The following is a 23,328-nucleotide window of genomic DNA, read 5'->3' as shown; positions in this document are numbered from 1 at the left end:
ATTCAAATTGGATTTCAGTCCAAAGAAATCATAAACACTCTTTATAAACTGAAAAATACACCATATTTGGCTATAAATTATAAAAAGAATAAAATTTAAACTCTAGCCCTCTAGATAAAAGATCTTTAGCACCCCATAGGTCGCCTACCTCACAATATGTTAGATCGAAAACACATTACTCCCCTTGATGTTACTATTTAAGCATGCTCAATTTGAAGCCATTTTCAAGAGGAAAAAATTGATTTATGGTCTACACTGAAAAATAAAAAAAAAATAAAATGATTGAAACTTTTTTAACCTTTGTATGACAAAATTCGGGACTACCCTTTCCTTACCTCTACGCGTTTGAAGGAGCGTAAACTGCCCCAAGTTATGTTATAGCATATACCACAGATTAAAATAAGCTTCATTCCTTAAATGTTATCACTGACATTTCAGCATATTAACAGAGGCTTTATTTGTTATATTAGAATACATAAATAAAACTCATATAATTTATAACTTTTGACAGTTTTGATCGCCATTGATTCGGAACATTTGAAATGTTCCGCTGGGATTTCCGGATCAGAGGTTTTGAGTTGCTCCTCGGGATTTGTCAATGTGGTTTTAATTTTCCTTTTTGTCATACGACAATAATTTTTTTAACCTGCCAATTTCTTTTTCTCGGGAACAGGTGTGAGTTCTTAAACTCAAAACTTGAGTGTGAAGTTTTTGTAATGTTTAAACATTTTAAACAAAATGATTGTAGTAAATTTTAATTTCCTGATTTTAAAGAGATCCGATCAAACATTTTTTAAATTTCTAAAATATCAAAATTAGTGTATTTTTTATATAACTACTCGTATTCCAGATTTAAAGCTTATTTCTCATATAAGGAATACATAAGAAAAAAGGCATTCTTTTAAATTGATACATGAGATATACATATATAAAGCCCATCAGTTATTTAAGAAGTTTCAGATATAAAATCTGACTTTTATAAAATGATAATTATATATAAGCTAATGGACACTATCTGTAAAAGTGCATTAATGGATAGAAAATTTTAACCTTTGGTATACGAAAAAAAGATACAATTGTTTTAGACAATACGTATTCTTGATATTGTTAAAAAAAACTGAAGTTTTAAATACATTTTATATCAGGTGAAAATTCTATGCTCGCAAAGTAAGGACTATATTCTAAATTCATTTTCTCTCTTTCCAATTTGTGCAGATTTTATTAAGCAGGATGTACAAAGTTTTAAATATAAACACATTCCCAATGCTAAGGTATGTACGGCAAAATGAAAAATGCATTGTTAAGATTTTTCACGTTACATTTTACAAAAGCCAAACGTATCATATTTTAACGAGACCGAATCTGATTATTTCTGCCTTAGGGATTTATATTTATTGTTTTAATAATAATAAAATCAAATGCTTAGCGTCCCGATTTCTTAAAGGGTCATTTTAAATGTTTATTTTTTCTATTGACCCCTATGGGAAAATATTTGAAAAGCGCCAACTAACTCATTTTTCCATATTTTTGTATTTGTGCCCTAGAGCTTTCTTTTTCATTCAAATAGATAGAAGTTGTAGTAAAAAGTCACCAAGTTGTGAAATTTAGAAATAAAAAACCATTTAGATTGGTATGGAAATTAATTACAAAAATTTATTTTTTCAATAGAGCCCCATTCCTCTTAAATTGCCACATTACGGCATCAATAGAAATCAATGCAGATGGATCATTGGCACAAAATTTTTATGTAAAAAATAGCAACTTTTGGACTGCTGGTATGTTACTTTGGACGTCTTGAATATGCAAACGCCATTCTTCTGTGTCATGCCTAGCTTACAAAATCGGAAACTGTTGACGTCGTTAAAGAAAGATATGGAAATAACGAACAGTATTCAATCTCAACGTCCATCAAACAATATACAAATAAGAGCAGAGCAAACACGGACCTCCGAAACATCAGAGGTGGGATCAGGTGCCATGGAGGAGTGAGCATCCCCTGCCGACCGGTCACACCCGCCGTGTGCTCGTTGTCATAATCAGGAAATAACAGAAAAAATCCGTCGTCAATTCAGTGTATAAATAATGGACTAACAATTGGTATGAAAAACGTCAGTCAGCATTTCATTCAATGATAAATTGTATTTGCTGACAAGGTCATTGTATAGACCATAGAATTTACGAAATGATGACTTTAAACGAGACTGTTGATATTCTTGTTTCATCAACTTGCTTGTCAATAATTTACCTCGTTTAAGAAATTGTTCATACGTAGAGCATGCTCTTGCGTATCGAATCAACTGAGATATATATACTCCGTATATGATGAAGGTATATTGCTGCATAAGTAAGGGAAGCTGACGATAGGAAAGTTAAAGTCATCACGTTTACTATATAGCTTGGTTGTTAGATTACCATTAGTGTCCTTTTCAAGTAAAATATCCAAGTATGAAGCAGAAGTGTCGGATTCTGTGGTATCTTTTATCTCAAGCTCACCAGGATATATCGTGTAGACGTAGGAATGGAAATTATCATTATTAATTGACAATACCTCGTCGATATATCTAAATGTCGAGTTGAAGGCCACAGCAAGTGTTGTCTTCTTTTCACGCATAAGATTTTGCATAAATTCTGCTTCATACGAATATAGAAATAGGTCTGCTAATAACGGAGCGCAATTGGTACCCTTGGGAATTCCAATTGATTGTTGGAATACCTGGTCTCCAAAAACCACATATATTTGTCAATCAGAAACTCAAGCATCTTCTTGATGTCAACTTCAGAGTACTTATGTGTGCAATCAGAATCTGTTTTAACAAAATAATTTTTCAAATGACCAATGACGAGGTAAGTAAATTTACGAGTTCCATTTTTGTTGAAGAAGCAGCTGTCAATGATATCAAAAAGCCTGGATTTTAATTTGTCGCGGGGAATTGTTGTGTATTAAGTTGAAAAGTCGTAAGTTTTTAAGCTGTTGATTTTTGTAAAGTCTTGCGATTTCAAATTGTCCAAAAGTTCTTTAGAGTTTTTAAGTATCCGCATCTGATTTACACCACTTCTTGAATAATAGTTGTACAGTACTCTTGAAGTTTTTCCTTAACTACTGTCAATATTTTAGTGAGAAGTAACGAAAGAGGCTTGGTTGAACATTTACTGGAACCTGCAATGTATCTTTGTTTGTAAGGATTCTTATGAAGTTTCGGAATCCAATATATATAAGGTAGTTTAAATGCATTTTGGCTCTGTGGAATATTAAAAGTATTCAAAACTGACAGGTGATTTTGAAGAATTTCTTCCTTAGAAAGAGAAGTATGAGTATAAGTAGGATTACCACTTGTGGAATTAAATCCAAGTTCTTCTAGAATGCAATTTATATAATGAGTCTTACAAACGAAGACAATGTTGTTACCTGCTTTGTCGGCAGGAACCAGTACGTACTGATCGTGTAATCTATCCAATTCTTTTTTCACTTCTGGTTTATTGAACACAGAAGGATAGATGGTTTTCATTTTGCCCCTCAATCTTTTAATACGTGGCTTTAACATGGATCTGATACATTTTATCCATTCTGACAAGGTGTCAATGTATTCTTTTTCATATCTGACCCATCGTCTGGCGTAATTTCCAAAAGAATCCATAATATTTATGAAATTCCGACGCCAGTTGAAGGATCGGGGTTCCCTATATTTAGGACCTTTTAAAATAAGTGATCTAAGGTCCTCATTACGAACTATTTTTACGTCATCTGTTATAACGAGTCCAGTAGGACTATAGTCATAGGGCGAAGAAGAACATGAACACTAAGGGGGATTATTTTTCAGATAGTCGATATCCAGGCCATGTAAAGTGTTTTTGTAATTGAAAAGCTTGGAAGCAATGGTCGATGTATATTTGTAGGAAATACAAGGTGTAGTTTTTAACTTGAAATATGGTGGAATACAAGACTGGACCCTCTTGTGATTAAGAATATTACTTATATTAACCGCGTCAATTCCTTTATTGGCATATTGAAGTTTAAGGAAAAGACGGATTGTTTTAGCTGCATTTTCTTCCGTGAAACGTGCGGGTTTAAAAAGCCTATGATATGCAATATCCATAATCACAGAACCGAGCCTATATTCAGGTGTCGAGGAATCTAAAATTGGATGTTCCTTGGTCTTTTCAAGAAGACTAATTAAAAGTATCAATGGGACAGTAAAGTTTTGTTCGAATATGATGTAGACCTAACTGTTGATTTACATAAGGTAGTAATGAATCAAAAGAGACGTCGTGTATTGCAGGTTTATTGTACGAACGATGTCCATGACTACGCTTACGTCTCTGAGTATTGTTAAAAAGTCCCATCACATTTATATTATTACACTGCGGGCTTGAAAGATTTCCAACACTATCAACATTGTCATTACATCCATAGGGAAAGGCTGTCCCTAGTTTCCTAATCCAAACTTCTTAACGTTGTCTACGGAAAGGTGTACTCAACGACGGACTATTTGTGTGGTGATAAATCTTTTCCAGAATTCTAACTTTCATTGATAAAATAGAATGATCAGGTGAATTAAAATGTTTATATAAAAGCTGTTGAACACCATGATTTATTTGAAATCGATGACCTGACATTCTTTTGTTAAGCGATCCCTTGGTTTAAAGCCAATTCAGCATTTTTTTCTAATTAATATCATTAAAATCACCTTTTAGACCAGTAAGGGTTGTTAAATAATGTTTATTTGTGATAAACTCGAAAAAAACTGGCTAAGGTGTACTGTTGCAATGATGACTGCACGAAATAAATAAGCTGCGCCAAGTCATGCGCACTCGTTACACTTGGTCTCGTTACGCAGGCAATTTATCAATAGATAACACAAAAATACACTGAGAGGTTGCATACAGAACTCTTTAGTGTTCAGTGTTTAGAGCATCCTTAGTGATACACCTCTACCATTTAGTTTCCATTCAGTGAAACTTATGGAGAAAACGAACAGTTTTCAAGATCCATATAACAATGCGAAGTATGAGCAAAGCAAATATAGAATAATTTCACTGACCTTGCGGTTATCTAATTTCTATACTAGTAGTTACAGTGGCTGGAACGTTATTGTTGACAAACCAGTCGAGTAGAATCGTTCGTACATCGTGCGTGATCGTTCGTGTAACGTGCGAGATCGTGCGTGCAACAGACTCAATCGTTTGCGGTTTTAATCGTGCATGAACGTGCGTTTAGAAACGTGTAAATTCCGTTTTGTAAGTTTTTATCGGAATGTTATCTGTGAAACAGTATTTCGTTTATATCTTATTTTTCAATCCAAATAAAAGGAATGAAGCGCAGTTTACATAATTGAATGCGGAACGAACTAACTATCGCTTGTAAACAAGCAATATAGTAAGTCGTACAATATTGTGTTCTCGTCAAATAGCGTGACTTATTGTGATAAACCGTACTAAGATGTTTTACTATATTTTTCTGAAGTTCATTCTTGTTTGCTGCTAATTGAAGCAAGATTTTTTTTTAATTTACAAATAATTAAAAAGAATTTTTTTTTACAAATAAATAAATATTTTTCAAAGCTTACATAAAAGTTTAGTCGGCGAATGTACATGCGCGTCACGCACATGATTTTCGGGGGGGGGGGGGGGGGGGGGGGGGGGGAGGTTTTAACAGTCTTTATCTCTGAAACTTACTTTTAATGAATTTTTAAAGTAGAACAATAATTTGCAATGTCGTTTTTCATGTTTAAGAGATTCATAAACATGTTGGAGTAATAAAAACATATAGATATAACTTTTAAGTTTAGTCATTCCATGCTGCCATTTTTCCCCAATCGTATCCCCCATTCTACATATTATGTAATCCAATTCAATCAAATTTTTCGGTCTACCTACTACAATCTTCTGATAGAACAAAAAAATCCGTTTTCTTATGTCGGAGAATTATCTAAATAATATGCACTATCTAAAAGAATAACAAAAAAAAAAATCTTACATGTATTAAGTACCAAAAATACCCATATCTGTTGGGTTTTTTTTTTCAAAGGTGATGATATAATATATTTATTGATAATTCTTTGAATCTAAAATCAATATAAAGCTGTATTTCGTTTTCGAAATATCGATTCCTAAATAATTTGAACTATTATGCGTGAGGGATCGTGCGTTTGCGTTAGTAATCGTGTAAGATCGTGTAACGTGTAGAATCGTGAACGTGAAGGATCGTTCGTGTATCAGGTTGAATCGTGCGTTAATCGTGCGGAATCGTGCGTGTAACGTGATCGTTCGTGTAAGTTGTCAACAATAACGTTCCAGCCACTGTAACTTGATCAAGGAAGGTGTTAAGATTATACAAAACTAGATGCTGTCATGAGACAGTAATACCCGCACTAAGGTGTTTGCCTCTAAATGCACACTCCTCTAAAATTGGGCTTTACCAAGGAAAAAGTCAATATAATTCAATGATTTACATAATAGGGCCTCCATGTATTCATCAAATTGAGCATAATATTCTCAAGTGAACATGTGACCCATGGGCCTCGATCTTATAGGTACATGTATTTCATATTCGTAATTCATTACCAGTCTGAAATTAAACAACAGAATTCAATTAATGATGTAAATTAGGTTTGAAACAAGGGGGGGGGGGTATAAATTTTTGGCCCATAATTGGAACTTTTTAAATCTATTATCTCATATAGATCTACAACAAATATTATTCAAATTAGTGTAAAGCGTTTTTGATGATTTTTTTTTCAAAATGTACAAACTTTTATATATTTGATTAGGCAGAAACACCTTGAAAGCTGCCATATATCATGTATACCCAATCAATTTAGTCAACCCCCACCCCTCTCCCATCAACACACACAAACACACCCTATTTTCCTGTTTTTGGAAATAGGCCTAGATGGCAAAGTTAAGATAAAACATCTTTTGTAAATAATAATTTTAAATTTGTTCTTATACTGTAAATGTATCTGAAGACCTGCATCACATTGGGCTTGCGTCACGTACCTAACTTAAGTACTAGTTTTACCATTATCATTTTTAGATAGCACTGCACGTGCAGTACTAGGCCTAGTGTTGTGTACACATCATTGCATGTATGTCAGTAGGAATTATTTTGTGTTTTAATTGGATTATATTTCATGAAGTTGGAGCTATGGCAGTCGGTAAGTACACGTTTTGGTATAGATTTGGGTAAAATAGTCTGAAATGCAACTGGTTAGGTTAAAGTTTAAAGGATCAAAGGTCATCCGATGCTGCAATAAGACGAATTTCACATTCTAAAGAGTTATCGGCCGTTATCGATGTTACATTCAGTTACAAGATACAGATTTTTTTTTTTTCTGGGAGGGAGGGGGGATTTCCAGACCAGAATTTCCTGAGAAGCAAATAAAAGGAGAAGTTATGGTGGTGTCTGTTTTCTAGGGCGGAGGGCATCCAAAGTCTTTTTTTTATATTACAGTCCTGCAAATTCGGGGTGGGGGGATCTCAAGATACACTTCCAGTCCCTGTAAACAGTAATGGCAAATGATCATGTGACTCCTAAATAGTAGGAAACTTTTTCCATTTGACCATACATAATTTTGCGCTTTTTGTGTTATTATGTTATGTAAATTTAATGGTATAAAGGTTTTGAACCCCCTGGAGGTCATCCCCACTCTCCTAATGATTCTAACTGGAAATGTTCACAATATGACTGCATTAAATTAAATAAAAGTGCATCAATGATAAGATTGCTTGACATTTCATTCATCAACCTATCCTCCTAGAATTAGGAATGAAAATCATTCAAAGAGATGGACCACATTAAAGTATTTGTATATAGGCTATTAACATATTTTTTTAAAATGTAAAACAAGCAGTAGTTTGCATACATGTCATGAATAAACAGGGGTCTGGGATGGGGTGAGGGGAAGGATCGAGTTCCTGTCTCTTTACGTCTTAATGGTTGAAAACTCCTAAAATGAATGCTGACCTCAAATCTGACTTGTCCTCATTATTTTTCAAGTGGTGGTGTCTCCATTTGAGTGAAAAATTCCTGAGAGAGATGTTTAACAACAAACAAACAATTAAATGACATAAAAATACAATATTGATTTGCGTTAAGAAATATGCAGGGGATTTTTTCCATCATAAATCTTCTTCTCAAGAACAGCAAGGGCATCATTGTCCCCCGTTTTGGGGGAAAGGGAGGGAACATTAAATCTTATTTGTCTGTCAGTCTGGCCATCTTTGACAGTTATAATGTGCATCTGTCACAATAAGTTTAACCTTGGTCATAACTTTTGAATAATAAGAGATAGGGCTTTCATATTTCACATGTACATTATCACAAAACTTTCTAAATGTACTATGATTTTTTAATGCAAGTGAGACCTTGACCTTAAAATTTTACCTACTTTCAAAAAAATAACATTTTAAAGTAATCATTTTGAATGAGAAAAGATATATGGCATTTAAATTATACATGTATATTACATTTGAAAGGACTTTTCTAAATATATCATGACTTTTGACTCTGTGATCTTGACCTAGAAGTTTAACCTACTTTTCAAAAATATTATATTATATATTTATATAATATATATATATATATATATATATATATATATATATATATATATATATATATATATATATATATATATATATATATATATATATATATATATATAACTTTTGATTGAAAAGAGACGGGTCTTTCATATTTGACATGTACTTTACCTGCAACAAAATATTTCGAGTTTGCGATGATTTCCCCCCTTTGACCTAATTTTCATAAAGTGACATATGATAGGGGTGCATATTTGATACACAATCTGCCATAAATTATGGCATCCCATTCACTTAAACACAGAAAGCAGAGGACCACAATTCTTTGAATTTGCATGTATAATCTTGATAGATGGAAACATCCTCATATAATGTAGATTCAAGTTTTTTATGCCACGTACACCATGATTAGGAATACATGTACGTGCATAGTTTTTGTCATGTCCTTCCTCCACCCTTCCATCTGTCTTTCCATTGGGCTCAAAGAAACTTTCTAGATATTTTTATCAAAGTTCATATGTTGATGCATACTGATGTAAACTATCCAACTGCGGCAATATTTTTTTACCTTTACTTTCCTTTGACCTTCACTTAACTTTTCTTAAAATTAGTGTTTAGCTTTATTTTAAAGAAACCATAATGATTCAAGTTGTGTAATGAAACTTCACATGATGATACGTACTGATGTAAGCAGTTAAAGCTTTACAATGCTTCACTCTTTTTTACCTTGACATTTCCTGTGATCTTGACCTCACTTTTCTAAAATTAATGTCTTAGACAAGATCAGTTTTGAATAAACAGTTCAAGATATATTTATCAAACTTCATATGCTAATACATACTGATGAGAGCTATTATTGCATTAACTTATTTTGACCTTGAATTTTCTTTTGACCTTGACCTCACTTTTTAAAATGTGTGTTTATCTAAGTTTTAAATAAACCATTAATTATATTTTTATCAAACTTCATATGCTAATAGTAAATTCACACTGATGTAAACTTTTCAGCTAGAACAACATTTTGACCACAACCTTTCCTTTGACCTCTCTTTTCTTAAAACAAAGTGTTAAGCTCAGTTTCATTAGATCATTCAAGATATATTTATCAAACATAATATGCTGATATGTATTAGTGAGAGCTATTCAGCTGCATCAAAAACTTCATCTTGCACATTCCTGTGACCTTGACCTCCCTCCTCTTTAAAATATTCTCAAGAGGTGTAGATTCAAGTTTGTACAAATCATGACCCCCAGGGTTAGGGAGGGGCCATATTTTTCCAGCCCCTTTTTGCCATCCATATGAAAACTCAAATTTTGAAACCATTTTACACATACACAAAACAAACCAATCATTTTCTAAATGATCATGGTTTAAAGCTATTGCAGCATAAGATATTAGGGAAGTTCTTGAAAGCATGGTGATTAAACATGTCAAATATATGTTAAAAAAAAAAAAAAAAAAAAAATTCTACCCCGATTTGATCCCACCCCCCCCACTCCCCGGGCAAAATGAAAATTCCGAAACCTTACTGCACATCTACATGACACCACCAACCATCTCTTAAAAGATGATTAGGCTACTGAGTAAAATGTAAGAGGAGTTTAGGGAAGACGGGGCTTTTTGCATAAAAAACATCAATTTTTTACCCTCATTTGACCCCCCGGGGCAAAATCAAAATTCCGAAACCTTACTGCACATCTACATGACACCACCAAACATCTCTTAAAAGATGATTAAGCTACTTATTCAAATGTAAGAGGAGTTCAGGGAAGACGTTGCATTTTACAAAAAAAACGTCATTTTTCTACCCCCATTTGACCCCCAGGGGCAAAATCAAAATTCCGAAACCTTACCGCACATCTACATGACACCATCAACCATCTCCCAATAGATGATTAGGCTGCTGAGAAAAATGTAGAAGGAGTTCAGGGAAGATGGGGCTTTTAGCATAAAAAACGTCATTTTTCGACCCTCATTTGATCCCCTGGGGAAAAATCAAAATTCCAAAACCTTACTGCACATCTACATGACACCACCAACCATCTCTCAAAAGATGATTAGGCTGCTGAGTAAAATGTAGAAGGAGTTCAGGGAAGAAGGGGCTTTTTGTATAAAAAAAACATCATTTTTCGACCCCCATTTGATCCCCTGGGGCAAAATCAAAATTCCGAAACCTTACTGCACCTCTACATGACACCACCAACCATCTCTCAAAAGATGATTAGGCTGCTGAGTAAAATGTAGAAGGAGTTCAGGGAAGAAGGGGCTTTTTGTATAAAAAAACATCATTTTTCGACCCCCATTTGATCCCCTGGGGCAAAATCAAAATTCCAAAACCTTACTGCACATCTACATGACACCACCAACCATCTCTCAAAAGATGATTAGGCTGCTGAGTAAAATGTAGAAGGAGTTCAGGGAAGATGGGGCTTTTTGCATAAAAAACGTCATTTTTCGACCCCCATTTGATCCCCCGGGGCAAAATAAAAATTCCAAAACCTTACTGCACATCTACATGACACCACCAACCATCTCTCAAAAGATGATTAGGCTGCTGAGTAAAATGTAGAAGGAGTTCAGGGAAGAAGGGGCTTTTTGTATAAAAAAAACATCATTTTTCGACCCCCATTTGATCCCCTGGGGCAAAATCAAAATCCCGAAACCTTACTGCACATCTACATGACACCACCAACCATCTCTCAAAAGATGATTAGGTTGCTGAGTAAAATGTAGAAGGAGTTCAGGGAAGATGGGGCTCTTTGCATAAAAAACGTCATTTTTCGACCCCCATTTGATCCCCAGGGGCAAAATCAAAATTCCGAAACCTTACTGCACATCTACATGACACCACCAACCATCTCTCAAAAGATGATTAGACTGCTGAGTAAAATGTAGATGGAGTTCAGGGAAGATGGGGCTTTTTGCATAAAAAACGTCATTTTTCGACCCCCATTTGATCCCCCGGGGCAAAATCAAAATTCCGAAACCTTACTGCACATCTACATGACACCCCCAACCATCTCCCAAAGGACGATTTAGCTACTGTGAAAAATGTAGGAGGAGTTCAGGGAAGAAAAGTGTGACAGACGGACGGACGGACGGACATGAGTAACAACAATATACCCGAACTTTCTTTAGAAAGTGCGGGTATAAAAATCATGTGTCCTTGATCTCTTTTTCGTGTCCTTGACATTATCTTGTATATGTAAGATTCCTCTAGGTTTCCTGCCACACCGGAGAGCTAATCTGTCCACGCCTCCGGGATTCGCTATTAAATCTTTGTCACTTCCGGGAACGGGGATGGGCGCATTGGCGGAGACCTTTGTTCCGAAGTTCACGATCTTTGGTGTTTATGAGGGACTTATTCACACTGTAGACAAGAAGGAGGATTTTTATTCACACGGTAGACAAGAAGGAGGATCTTTATTCATACTATAGAGTAGAAGGAGGATTTTTATTCACACTGTAGACAAGAAGGAGGATTTCTATTCACACTGTAGACCAGAAGGAGGATTTTTATTTACACTGTAGACAAGAGGGAGGGTTTTTATTGACACTGTAGACAAGAAGGAGGGTTTTTATTCACACTGTAGACAAGAAGGATGATTTCTATTCACACTGTAGACAAGAAGGAGGTTTATTATTCATACTGTAGACAAGAAGGAGGATTTCTATTCACACTGTAGACAAGAAGGAGGATTATTATTCACACTGTAGACAAGAAGGAGGTTTATTATTCATACTGTAGACAAGAAGGAGGATTATTATTCACACTGTAGACAAGAAGGAGGTTTATTATTCATACTGTAGACAAGAAGGAGGGTTTTTATTCACACTGTAGACAAGAAGGAGGATTTTTATTCACACTGTAGACAAGAAGGAGGACTTTTATTCACACTGTAGACAAGAAGGAGGGTTTTTATTCACACTGTAGACAAGAAGGATGATTTCTATTCACACTGTAGACCAGAAGGAGGATTTTTATTCCTGCCAGATAAAATTATAAAACGAATCAAACAAAATGAAAACGAATCGCAGTTGCATATTTTAGTTACATATTTCTAGTTCCCTGTCGTTGAAACCAGATGGATTAAAAATTTCCCCTACTTTCGTCCATTCCTGTCCGCCTGTTTATCCGTCTTACTAGCTTCTGTGTATGTTGCTTGACTTTGATGAGTTATAGATAATTTTTTATTTTTGATTCACTTCAATGATTTCTGATAAAATTTTCAATTTTAGAGGAAACCAGATTACAGGGTAGGGGACTAGTATTGCTAATGTAACACTCTCACAACGCTTTATTTTTCAGATTCTTTTAATCCCTAAAGATTCATTACGCAATTAGGTTAAGGGTTACCCAAGGTAGATCAGTGTATGCAGAGCGTCGGGAATTCGATTATGACGTCACGGTGAAATTGTACAAATGAATCTCGGCAAATAAATGATAATTTAATTTTTCATATACTCTTACATACTTTGATTTCTCATGAAAATTGTAAATATTAATCAATGTGTAACTTATCTTGTCATTACAACACTATTCGAATGTAAAATCAAAGCCAACTTGATCTCGCTGTACTAACAGATATGACGTCATAGGCTAGTTTCACACGCAGTTTCTCTGTACTTGAGACGCAGATAAAGCCATTAGTTGAACTGGAAATATGAAAATTAAATCTAAATAAACGTGATTTGACTTTAATTGATTCATATTTTGAATGCATTTATCAATAGTTCACAGTCTTATTTAATTGTTAACTATTAGGTCTCTTATAAAGCTGCAGTCAAGCACTTTTGTACAGAAACGTACTACAATCACATGTGCAACCCCTCAAAAATCTCAAAAGTTCAATGATCTCCGCTTGATTATAAATTATGATATTTTATACACATGTAGCTATTGTCCCTACTATTTTGAAAAGTGCTGGGAGCAAGTTGTGCGCTGTTGAGTTTTTCCGTAGTTTTACATTTCTTCAATGCATAGAGTGAAATGCATATAGTTTATCAAAAGTCGGCTAAATTTTATATATTTCCCAGGCAAAGAGAAGTTGCTCCCAGCACTTTTTGGGTTAAGAAATTTGTCTTAAAGAAAACACAATCAATTTCATAGTGAAAAATTATCTGTATATTGTTGAACTTTTACGATCTTTGTATCCGTACATATTTTTTCTAATTCTAAACATGTCACGTGACAAACAGCTGATGTACGTTACGTCGCGTTGGCCGAAGTCAGTTAAGACCCCATACATATATATGCATAAGTATAGTTCCTATTAAATTGAAACTCATGCTAATAAAAAAAAAATCAACATTATATTGATTTTTCGGAATATTTTAAGGCTTATTTCCTATGGGCGGCCTTAACCTAGCTGTGTACCTCATAGTTATTTTGATCAACATGGATCTGATTGTCATCAAGTATAAAATGTATAACATATTCTGAACTAAAATTCATTCTTAAGCATTAGGATCTTATTGTTTTCAAAGGTAGATAAACAGGGGACCGAAGGTACTTACAGCATAGATGCAGAAGATCCGGCCTGTAGTCATTGGCTACGATTCGTTAATTCTCCCGCCAAATATCAACAGGAAAATGTCGTTCCTATCACGTGCGAGGGCATCATCTTCTATATGACGTCACGCGATATAGAGCCGGGTGAAGAGCTTTTTGTCTGGTATGGGGATGGATATGGGAGGTTTTTAGGTATAAACCGCATACATCCGGGTAATGAAACAATACATTTTATGGTTAATTGTTTCCATCCGGGTATTTAAACAATCTACTTATCAGATAACTTGACCCTTTACAATGTGGTAATTAAAACATTTTTATGCCCGCGTGAACAACGTTTCGGGGATTTAGAGTGTTTGTCGTGTCCATCCCTCTGTCTGTCTAATACTGCCCATAGCTTTTGATTTAGTGGAGCTATGACTATCATATTTCACATGTGTATTTTTTGTGAAAAGACCTTTCCTAGGGTACCACTTAACTTGACATTTTGACCTTGACCTAGGAGTTTGACCCAGTTTTACATAAAAATCCAAACTTTTACTTTGGCCATATCATTTGAACATTGGATACCAGGGTTGTTATAATTTACATATAATTCACATATATATTTTTGTTAAGAGACCTTTCATTGGACACAACAATTTTGACCTTGGAGATTTTAGTACTTGTGAAAAAACTTTAACCTTGGCCATAACTTTTGAACGGTAAGGCCTAGGGCTTTCATATTTCACCTAATTTATCCTTGTGACAAGAACTTTCATTTGATATTAAAATTCTTGAACCTTTGACCTTGACCTTGAAGTTTGACACATTTTTACACAAAAAATCTAACTTTTACTTTGGCTCTGATTTTTCAATGGTAGATACTAGGAATACCATATTTTAAATATCAAGTTTTCGTGACAGGAGCTCTCTATTGAAACCAACAATTTAAACCTTTTGACCTTCATAATTACGCATTAATAAGAAAACTTTACCTGACCATAACATTTGAATTGTAAGATTTAAGTCTTTCAAACTTCACTTATGTAGTCATTGTGAGACCTTTCATTGGATTTCAACACTTTTAACACTTTGACTTTGACCTTGGTTTTTGACCTACTTTTTACAAACAAATCGGAGTTTATCATACCTTTAAAAACGCTTACCTTGGCCGTAACCTTTGAACAGGTGGTGCAATGGGTTTTCTATGTCATATTTGTATTTTTTTGGAAAGGCCTTACTTTATGTACCAATATATGTGATCTGCATTTGAGAAACCTTAACCTTCGCTATGTTGCCATACTAGGGCATCAGTGTTTCACAAACACATCTTGTATTTGCATGCTGTTGTTTCTTGGAAGGATTTAAGACGTAAACCCAAGTCTAGTCTCAATACAGTCCATATGTATAGTCTCAATACAGTCGATATGTATAGTCTCAATACAGTCGATATGCATAGTCTCAATACATAATAATACGCAAACCCCATACACCTGGGTATATACGGAAACAATTAATTCATAACATGCTTTCATTTTTATCAAATGCATACAATAACAAAAATATTTTTGTCAAATTTCTCTACAATGCAATTGATTAAAAAATTGATACTCTTTAATCAAGAAATATGTAGATTATATTTTAGCACTTTTGATAAAAAAGTTTCTTAGATTTTTTTTTTCTTTCTACAAATCTGATTCTAAACTTTGAAAAAAAAAACTGCACATTAGATCTGGAAAATATATTTCTGCAGTGTATCAAAATTGTTCATTTCTAATTTCACCCATAAACATTATATTCCTATGTTATTCAAATTGAAATAAAGTTTGGCCTAAGTTTGCTTATGCTCGTTAGAAAATATTCTATTGTTTCATATACCACGACGCAAAAAAGAGAATACTTTCCCTTCAAATGTCTACTGAATTAGGATACAGCGGATCAAATTTTATAATTTTTAGAGCATTCAGGATGTAAAGCAACAACTCATATTGTATCGTCGGTGTTTCAAATTTGAAGATGATTTAATTTTTAATTTTTATCTTGTCCTTTTCTGCAGAAGTTGATCTCAACGGTTCATTTGCATTTCGTGCCAATGTTTTGACATTTGACGACAATGAAAGACTCATTTTTGGTAATTGGACACCAGTGACGTATCAGAACTGGAATCCTAACGATGAGGGCGAGACAGCAGTTGACCCAATCTTTGGCCTCCTTTTGACTTATCATAACGACGGCAGGTGGCGCTGGGTGACTGAGAGAAACTACACGTACTATACAGGAGAAGACAGACTAAAACTTCCCTTTATTTGTGAGGATTCTCCATTTTATTTGGAGCATGAAGAGTGTTCTGTTACATAATGATTCATTCTCTTTTAATTAAAATAAACATTTGCAACCATTATCTTTTGTTATATAATTTCATTAAGCATGGTAAATAAAGTTCTAAATCATTAAATGGAGTATTCTTAAGTTAACGTCGGATCGTATATTCCTCTCCTCGGAAGTCATCTAGATTTATCCTCGGATCGTATATTCGTCTCCTCGGAAGTTATCTAGATTTATCTACCGATCGTACATTCCTCTCCTCAGAAGTCATCTAAATTTATCCTCGGATTGTATATTCGTCTCCTCGGAAGAGATCTAAATCTTTTCTCCGATTGTATATTCGTCTCCTCGGAAGAGATCTAGGTTTATCCTCATGTTTTAAATAAACTATGAATAGCATGTACACAAAGACAGACAGTGGATAATATTGTTTCGTTATTTTCCCAAGGAAACTGACTGGGATCTCCTCTCACCATACATACAAACATTTTAGCTCAAAGTGTTGTTTTTAAAATTTCTATCCTTAATCCAAAGAACAAGAGGCAAATATATTTTCCTAGGACGGTCGGTCCAGTTGTCTGTTTGTTTGTTATTTTTTTTTCCTGATTTTAATTTAATTGGTTTGAGCTATGGATTTCATATTCCACAGGTGTATATGATATGAAAGGACCTATTCATGGGTTTATTTTTTCTCCTTTATTTTGACTTTCATATGAGAATTTAAACCTTGGTTAAATGAGCCTTTAATTGGTTTGAGCTATGAATTTCATATTTCACATGTTTTTTCTTTATTTTGACGGTCAATTTGGAATTTTAAATTTGTACCTTGGTCATATGAACCAACCATGGCTTTAATATTTCACTGATGTATTCAACGTGTAAAAAAATTTCCTAGGGTTAAAGTATTTTTGACTTTGACCTATATGTCTGACTCACTTTCAAAGAAATTTTCAAAATTTTATTCTTAGCCGTAGCTACTACACGGTGAAATCAAGTGATATCATACTTTTCACGATGATATTTTGATGAGACCTTCTCTTGAGTATAAACAGTAATGACCTTGATCTTATGGATTTGACCTACTTTTCAAAAACGTTAGCTTTTGACGTATTTACTGAATATTTAGTGCTAGGGACTTACTATTTTACCGGTTTATTTCTTGTGGTAAGAGCTTCTCTTGAATACCAATATTTTCTTTTTCATATTTTTTATCCTTTTATTTGGACATCAGACTTTGACCTTCTTTTGAAAAAAACTTTGGTGATAACTTTTGAAAGGTTTCCTCCGTGACTTTTATATTTCACCTATGTATTCTTTATGAAATTCTTTTGGGTATTATTTATATTGATTCCTTGACCTTGTCCAGTTTGACCCATTTTTGAAAATCTCTAACTTTGGTCATAATTACTGAACTGTTGCTGCTTTTAGGATTTTTAGTTCTTGAAGGTAGACTCATTGTGAGGAGCTTTTCTATTGGTACCAATCCTAGTTTATATTGACCGTGGTGTTTGACCTGCAAACGACAATATTAATCATAAGCCTCTTTGTTTCACAAACTTATCTTGAATTTTTATCATTAGCTCCTAAAATTTTTCCTATTGATTTAATAACAAATTTCAAGTTGAAGTCTATCAAATTTTTGGATATACTAGTATATAAACCATAGTTAACACATTGCATAATAGAGAATGACTTGTCACACATACTGAATCATTTTATTTCAAAAGATGTAGTCTCATAATTGCAAAACTATTTTCAAACATATTAATTAATGTTAGCTTGCTAAGTTTTATTTGCAAAGGCAGTTGCAGATATATGAAACATCTTTCAAAAATAATGAATCAGTGCTTATTTAATTCTAACTCCTTGTCTTGTTTTGCAATTTGATTTCTTTTTTTAACTTACTTGAATTACATTTAACCAAAATATTAATGAATTAAAATGATTTCAAATTTTGCTTTTAATGTTTGTGAAGTCAAAATAAAACGCATATTTCTCATGTAACCTTTTAATCCCCGATCTGGTGTTTTGAATTAAAAAAAAAAAACAATAAAAAATTAAAGTATCTATATAAGTCTACTATAACGTATATTTTGCATTCAAGAACAGAAAGATCTATTTTTTAATGATTATCTGTAGCAATAGAAGATATTGATATTCAGAAAATGTGATTTTTTTTTTACTTTAAGCTCATAATCTAGTATCATTGAGAATCTAGTATCATTGGGTTTCTTGCCACACCTAAAATTCAAGCTATCTAAATATATTTATGGTATAATTAGATTTGTGGAAAGAAATATTCAGTACGCCTCACTTCAATATTTTAGCTTATTTTCTCCATGATATTAAAATTAACAATAATTTCAGTTTAAGCGGTTTCAAGTAGATAAATGGATACTTAAATGCAGATTCATTAAAAATACTGCATGGATAAATAAGATAGGGATATGTTTTTAAAGAAGTATAATCTTAGATGTATTGTACCACAAAACATGATTATCAAATATACCTATGATTTTAAAAAAAATATATCTTAACATCTTTATTACAATGAAACTTGTCTTATCCCACAAGGTCAGGGAACAGATTAAATATAAATGTGTTGGAATAAACAAGGTGTAGTATTGCAGAGTGTAAAGATCATTGAGATAAGTATAGATGACATTGGCTGAAATCACAGTAAAGAGTATTGCATGTGTTGGATTAAACAGGTTCCACTGTAATAGGTTTAACAAAAAAGTAATCTTCGTCCTAATTCTCCGCCCAGTTATCTCCTTTTTTCAGTGTTTGGAAAAAAAAAACAACGAAATATTCCTAATTTCAAATTTATTACAACACATATAAAGTACATCTTTTACTGAATACATTCAGTATCGCTTTACAGAGCAGTTCAACCCCCTTCTTTTACTGTTTGTTACTTGATGTTAAATATAAAAAAAAATCTCAGCGATAAAAATCAATTTAAAATCGTCTCTTGAGGGTTTCCATAATCCATTGATGATCCTTTGTCTGTTAAAGAAATTAAATTAATACTTCACAGATAAATGTATGATAGCATATTTTTTTCTTTTAAAAAACAACTTTTATAACTAAAATTTTCAGAGTAATACAAAAGTAAAAAGAACTTGTTATTAAGATGTAATGATGTTTAACCTAGTTCCGTCTGATCATCATGGTGGTCGCCTTCACTGATGTCCCACTCTGTACTGTGGGATACCATGGCCAGCGCCACTCCCCCGGGGACCATTGACCGTTAAGGAAGGCGTGGCTACATTTGTTAAACCACCAGCCTCCTCTACGGTCACTGCGAGCAGCACAGATACCATTATTATATCTGTCGTTATCCCTGTCATGGGTGGTGAAGGACATCCCAGAAAGATCGAAGTTATTGGGGTAAATAGTGTCTAACATAGAGTCACCTGTAGAAGTAACAAAGGAATATATTACATGGACACTTGTTTAAAATAGATCAGTAGAGTTATATCCACTATACTCGTCGTGATCTCTGTCTGGGTGGAGAAGAACATCCCAGACAGATCGTGGTAAAATAAAACCTGTATTTAACATACTGTCCCCTGTAAAATCAAACAAAAAGAATCACAAAGTTAATTGATTTATATATTTTTAATCTTATTGTCAATAATAATACTGAGGTACTTCTAAGATAGACGGCTTTAGGTGCTGGGTAGAGCGATAATATTTATTTAGTTCAGCCGTAGAATCCCTGGTGTCTATCATACTGGCATCTGCAGAATTAGATAAAATATATAACAGAGATAATGATTATTAATTTACATCACATTAATCTTAATACTGAAGTACGTCTGAAATACATTGTTTAACGTGTTGTTTCCTTTACGGAGAGGTAAAAATAATACAAGACAACAAAACACTACACAATTCACATAGCATCCTTCTAGTGTAACAATAAACAACAGACGTGTTACATTTTTTAAGCATGGTATTATTGGGGGGGGGGGGTTAAAGGTCATTTGAAATTTTAGAAAATATGAAAAAATGATATTTTAATATTTGTCCGAGACCGTGCCTTTAAACATGTATAACATGCAATACTAAGTAAATCATTAATTACGAGATAAGATATTGTGTATCTGTGAATGTTTTAGGATGGTAGATTTCCTTTAAATAAATGGAAATGTGAAACGAGTTTAGGTCTTTAAAATTTGGATTTTAGGCTTTTTTAATTTGAATATTTATCCGATCAGAAATTTTTTTATCATCAAATTTTCGTAAACCTTTCGACATTTAAGATTAATGAGGCACTGTAAACTTCCTATTCCATAGTAGTAAAAAATGTAATTCATTGAAAATCAGACTATCGTGCTGTCTAAACTTTTTCCGTATTAGTTGAAATGTAAATTATCAAAAATTATCAGGAAACCCAAGCTGAAAAACAATGTTGAACAAATGTAATTATTGGATTTGTTTGTTTAAAAAAATTACGATAATTTTCCTTGTACATAAAATGTATAATTAGAAATTTTATCTACTTAACAATAATAAATTCATTTTCTACTGAACACGTAAATGGTACCTGCAAGTGATATGCTTAAATATTAAACATGTTTAATTAGCGTGGAATCAAAAAAAGTATACAGAATATCAGAAAAAACACATCTTTTTACTTTTTTTTCAACAACTTTATAACCTGTCAATACAGAAAAGTATTATTATAATGATATACGTAATTTGAACCTAATTTTAAGAATTTAACATGAATACACTTACCTAAAGTTCCCGTGGCAGGTCCTGCAAGAAAGAGTTGATATTTTCCTGCTTCGTCGGAGACAGAAAATCGGTCGTACATTTCATACGGAGTTGAACCATTCTGGAGAGTGATGGACACATACAGGGATGAGGTGTTTTCTTTTGTTAATTTATGGATTACGTCATTTCCTGTATAAAGATATATTTGAAATTATCTGAAAAGTTCATCGAATACAATTAATGTTTTAAAAATCTATATGAATCCACCGTAATCAAAAATCAAATTATTTTCCATAGCTGTAGACAATATCGCTAAATTTGGTCTCATTAGAATATGTCGCTAAATGATATTCCTCTTTTCTATTTTTTTTTTTATTATTTAAGATATCAATTAAGCACGATATGTGAATATCATAGAACACACATTACCTAGTCTTAAATTTAGATCTTTATTACGCATTATAATTTTTTACTTGCCTCAAGAATCTTTTTTATCTCCAAACTTTGAAGGAATAAAACGTTCTTATTTGAAATCAATTTACACTTACCAATCCAGACATTCTGTTCTGGTGAACCAAAACCATTCTTATAATCCATCCAGTTCCTGTCAAAGATCACGGATCCGTCTATGCGTTTCTGAATTGCCTTTGAGAATTAACATGTAATACAATTCAATTTATTTCTTCGAACATTCATAGAATCCATGTTTTAATATAAACTAGAATACAATCCAACAACCCTTAAAGTAACCAACATAATGTGAGTTATATTAAGTACTTTTAATTCTAAAATAAACGACCTACCGTCCATCCCCCACCCATTGTGGTCATATCGCAATACACACTGACCGGTATTGTTAGTGTACCGTAGGGGTATATATCATATACCCCTGTGATGTTTTGTCCGTTTTCTAGAAGATCCTTGCAATCTTGGGGCATGCTAGGAAAGTCTAAAAAAATTACCAGAGTCATACAATGTATATGCACAAGAAGTAGGAAGATATATAATGCCTGTATGATATATAATTGTTAATTGTTGAAGCTAAAATGTTAACAACATGCATAATGGCTATTATGTTAAACTGTTCCTCATTATCTAAAACATTTTTGTTTTCTAATTGACACAAATCTTTGCTTAAGGACATGTCTAAATGTATTTCAAAATAAAATACAAGTATGTTCAATACTTTGTTGATTGAAAGAATTGTAAAAGAGGAATACATTTGTAGATAAGATGACACACAATTTAGACACTGAGAGATATTTTGAAAAATGTAGTAAAATCATGATATATTTTATGCATGATGCAATGTATCTGAAATCGAACTATTCATAGATTCTTAGGTTGATTCAATGACCATGTTTTCCAACACTTTCTATCGTATCAAACTTCAACAGATTGTAAGGCGAAAAAAATGTAAAAGATAAAGAATTGTGTCCTCTCAAGATGGACCTAAAACACAAAGAAGCAAACAGAAAAAAATAACCAATATACATACCATCATCCGAGTAGTATCTCCAACCGGCCTCATCAGACAGTCCAGATGTAAGACCTTTCTTGTGGGTTCGACATTTCTTCATTTGACTGTTGAATCCAAAGAAAACGCACTCCCTTTGACATATCGCGGCGCACTCAGTTAACGAATAAGCATTATGCTCCCCTAAAAGTTCATAGTTTGACTTCTTATCATTAAGTTCGAGTTTCGCTTTATATTTCTGAGAAATAATAGTAGCTTTAGATAAAGCTAAGAAGCCTACAGTTAAAGTGATAACCCACTGATTGCTCATTTTTTTGTTGCGCAAAAAACTGCCGCGTTCTCGTGAATCTGTAAAATTCTGCTAAATGGTCTTTTAACAGCAGAATATATATATCGTACCATAATCACAGTCTGCAATGTGATTGGCTAACTGTTACGTATTCTATATTTCACTGTTTTAAGTATCGATTTTATCAAAGTTCATATGAATTGTCATAAACACTTATTTTAAAATTGCAATTTAAATATAAAAATGAAAGGTGTGCTGTTTTTAATTTAGTTAATGCCTGTTATGTTATGATGTTGTTCAGTGTTTTTTTATTACAGACCCTAAACCGTGCTACTACACCTCAGAAACAAACCGTACCGTTCCGTGCACAAAGCGTACCGTACCGTGAACAAAGCGAACCGTTCCGTTCACAAAGCGTACCGTACCGTCCACAAAGCGAACCGTTCCGTGTACAAAGCGTACCGTACCGTGCA

The 23,328-nt window shown here is 33.4% G+C and overlaps 2 protein-coding genes across 2 annotated transcripts; one reads left to right on the top strand and one right to left on the bottom strand.

The window, feature by feature from the left end:
- Window positions 1-14,029: 14,029 nt before the first annotated feature.
- Window positions 14,030-16,394, top strand: LOC134240986 (uncharacterized; the record flags this gene model as incomplete). Its single annotated transcript, XM_062723083.1, has 2 exons — window positions 14,030-14,267; window positions 16,093-16,394. Coding segments are annotated over 2 exons (540 nt in total), but the record flags the coding sequence as incomplete, so codon positions are not given.
- Window positions 16,395-19,514: 3,120 nt separating this feature from the next.
- On the bottom strand, window positions 19,515-22,876 carry LOC134240985 (fibroleukin-like). Its single transcript, XM_062723082.1, has 6 exons — window positions 22,588-22,876; window positions 21,893-22,038; window positions 21,638-21,734; window positions 21,111-21,278; window positions 19,931-19,936; window positions 19,515-19,780 (listed from the first exon to the last, which is right to left on the bottom strand). Exons 1-6 carry the CDS (start codon window positions 22,874-22,876, stop codon window positions 19,515-19,517), a joined length of 972 nt encoding a protein of 323 aa, XP_062579066.1.
- Between the last annotated feature and the right edge of the window lie 452 nt (window positions 22,877-23,328).

This window comes from Saccostrea cucullata, unplaced genomic scaffold (assembly GCF_032062105.1).
Source record: "Saccostrea cucullata isolate Sc308-1 unplaced genomic scaffold, CSIRO_AGI_Scuc_v1 ctg2911, whole genome shotgun sequence".
NCBI lineage: Eukaryota > Metazoa > Mollusca > Bivalvia > Ostreida > Ostreidae > Saccostrea > Saccostrea cuccullata.
This window is presented reverse-complemented; position numbering and strand designations above follow the sequence as displayed.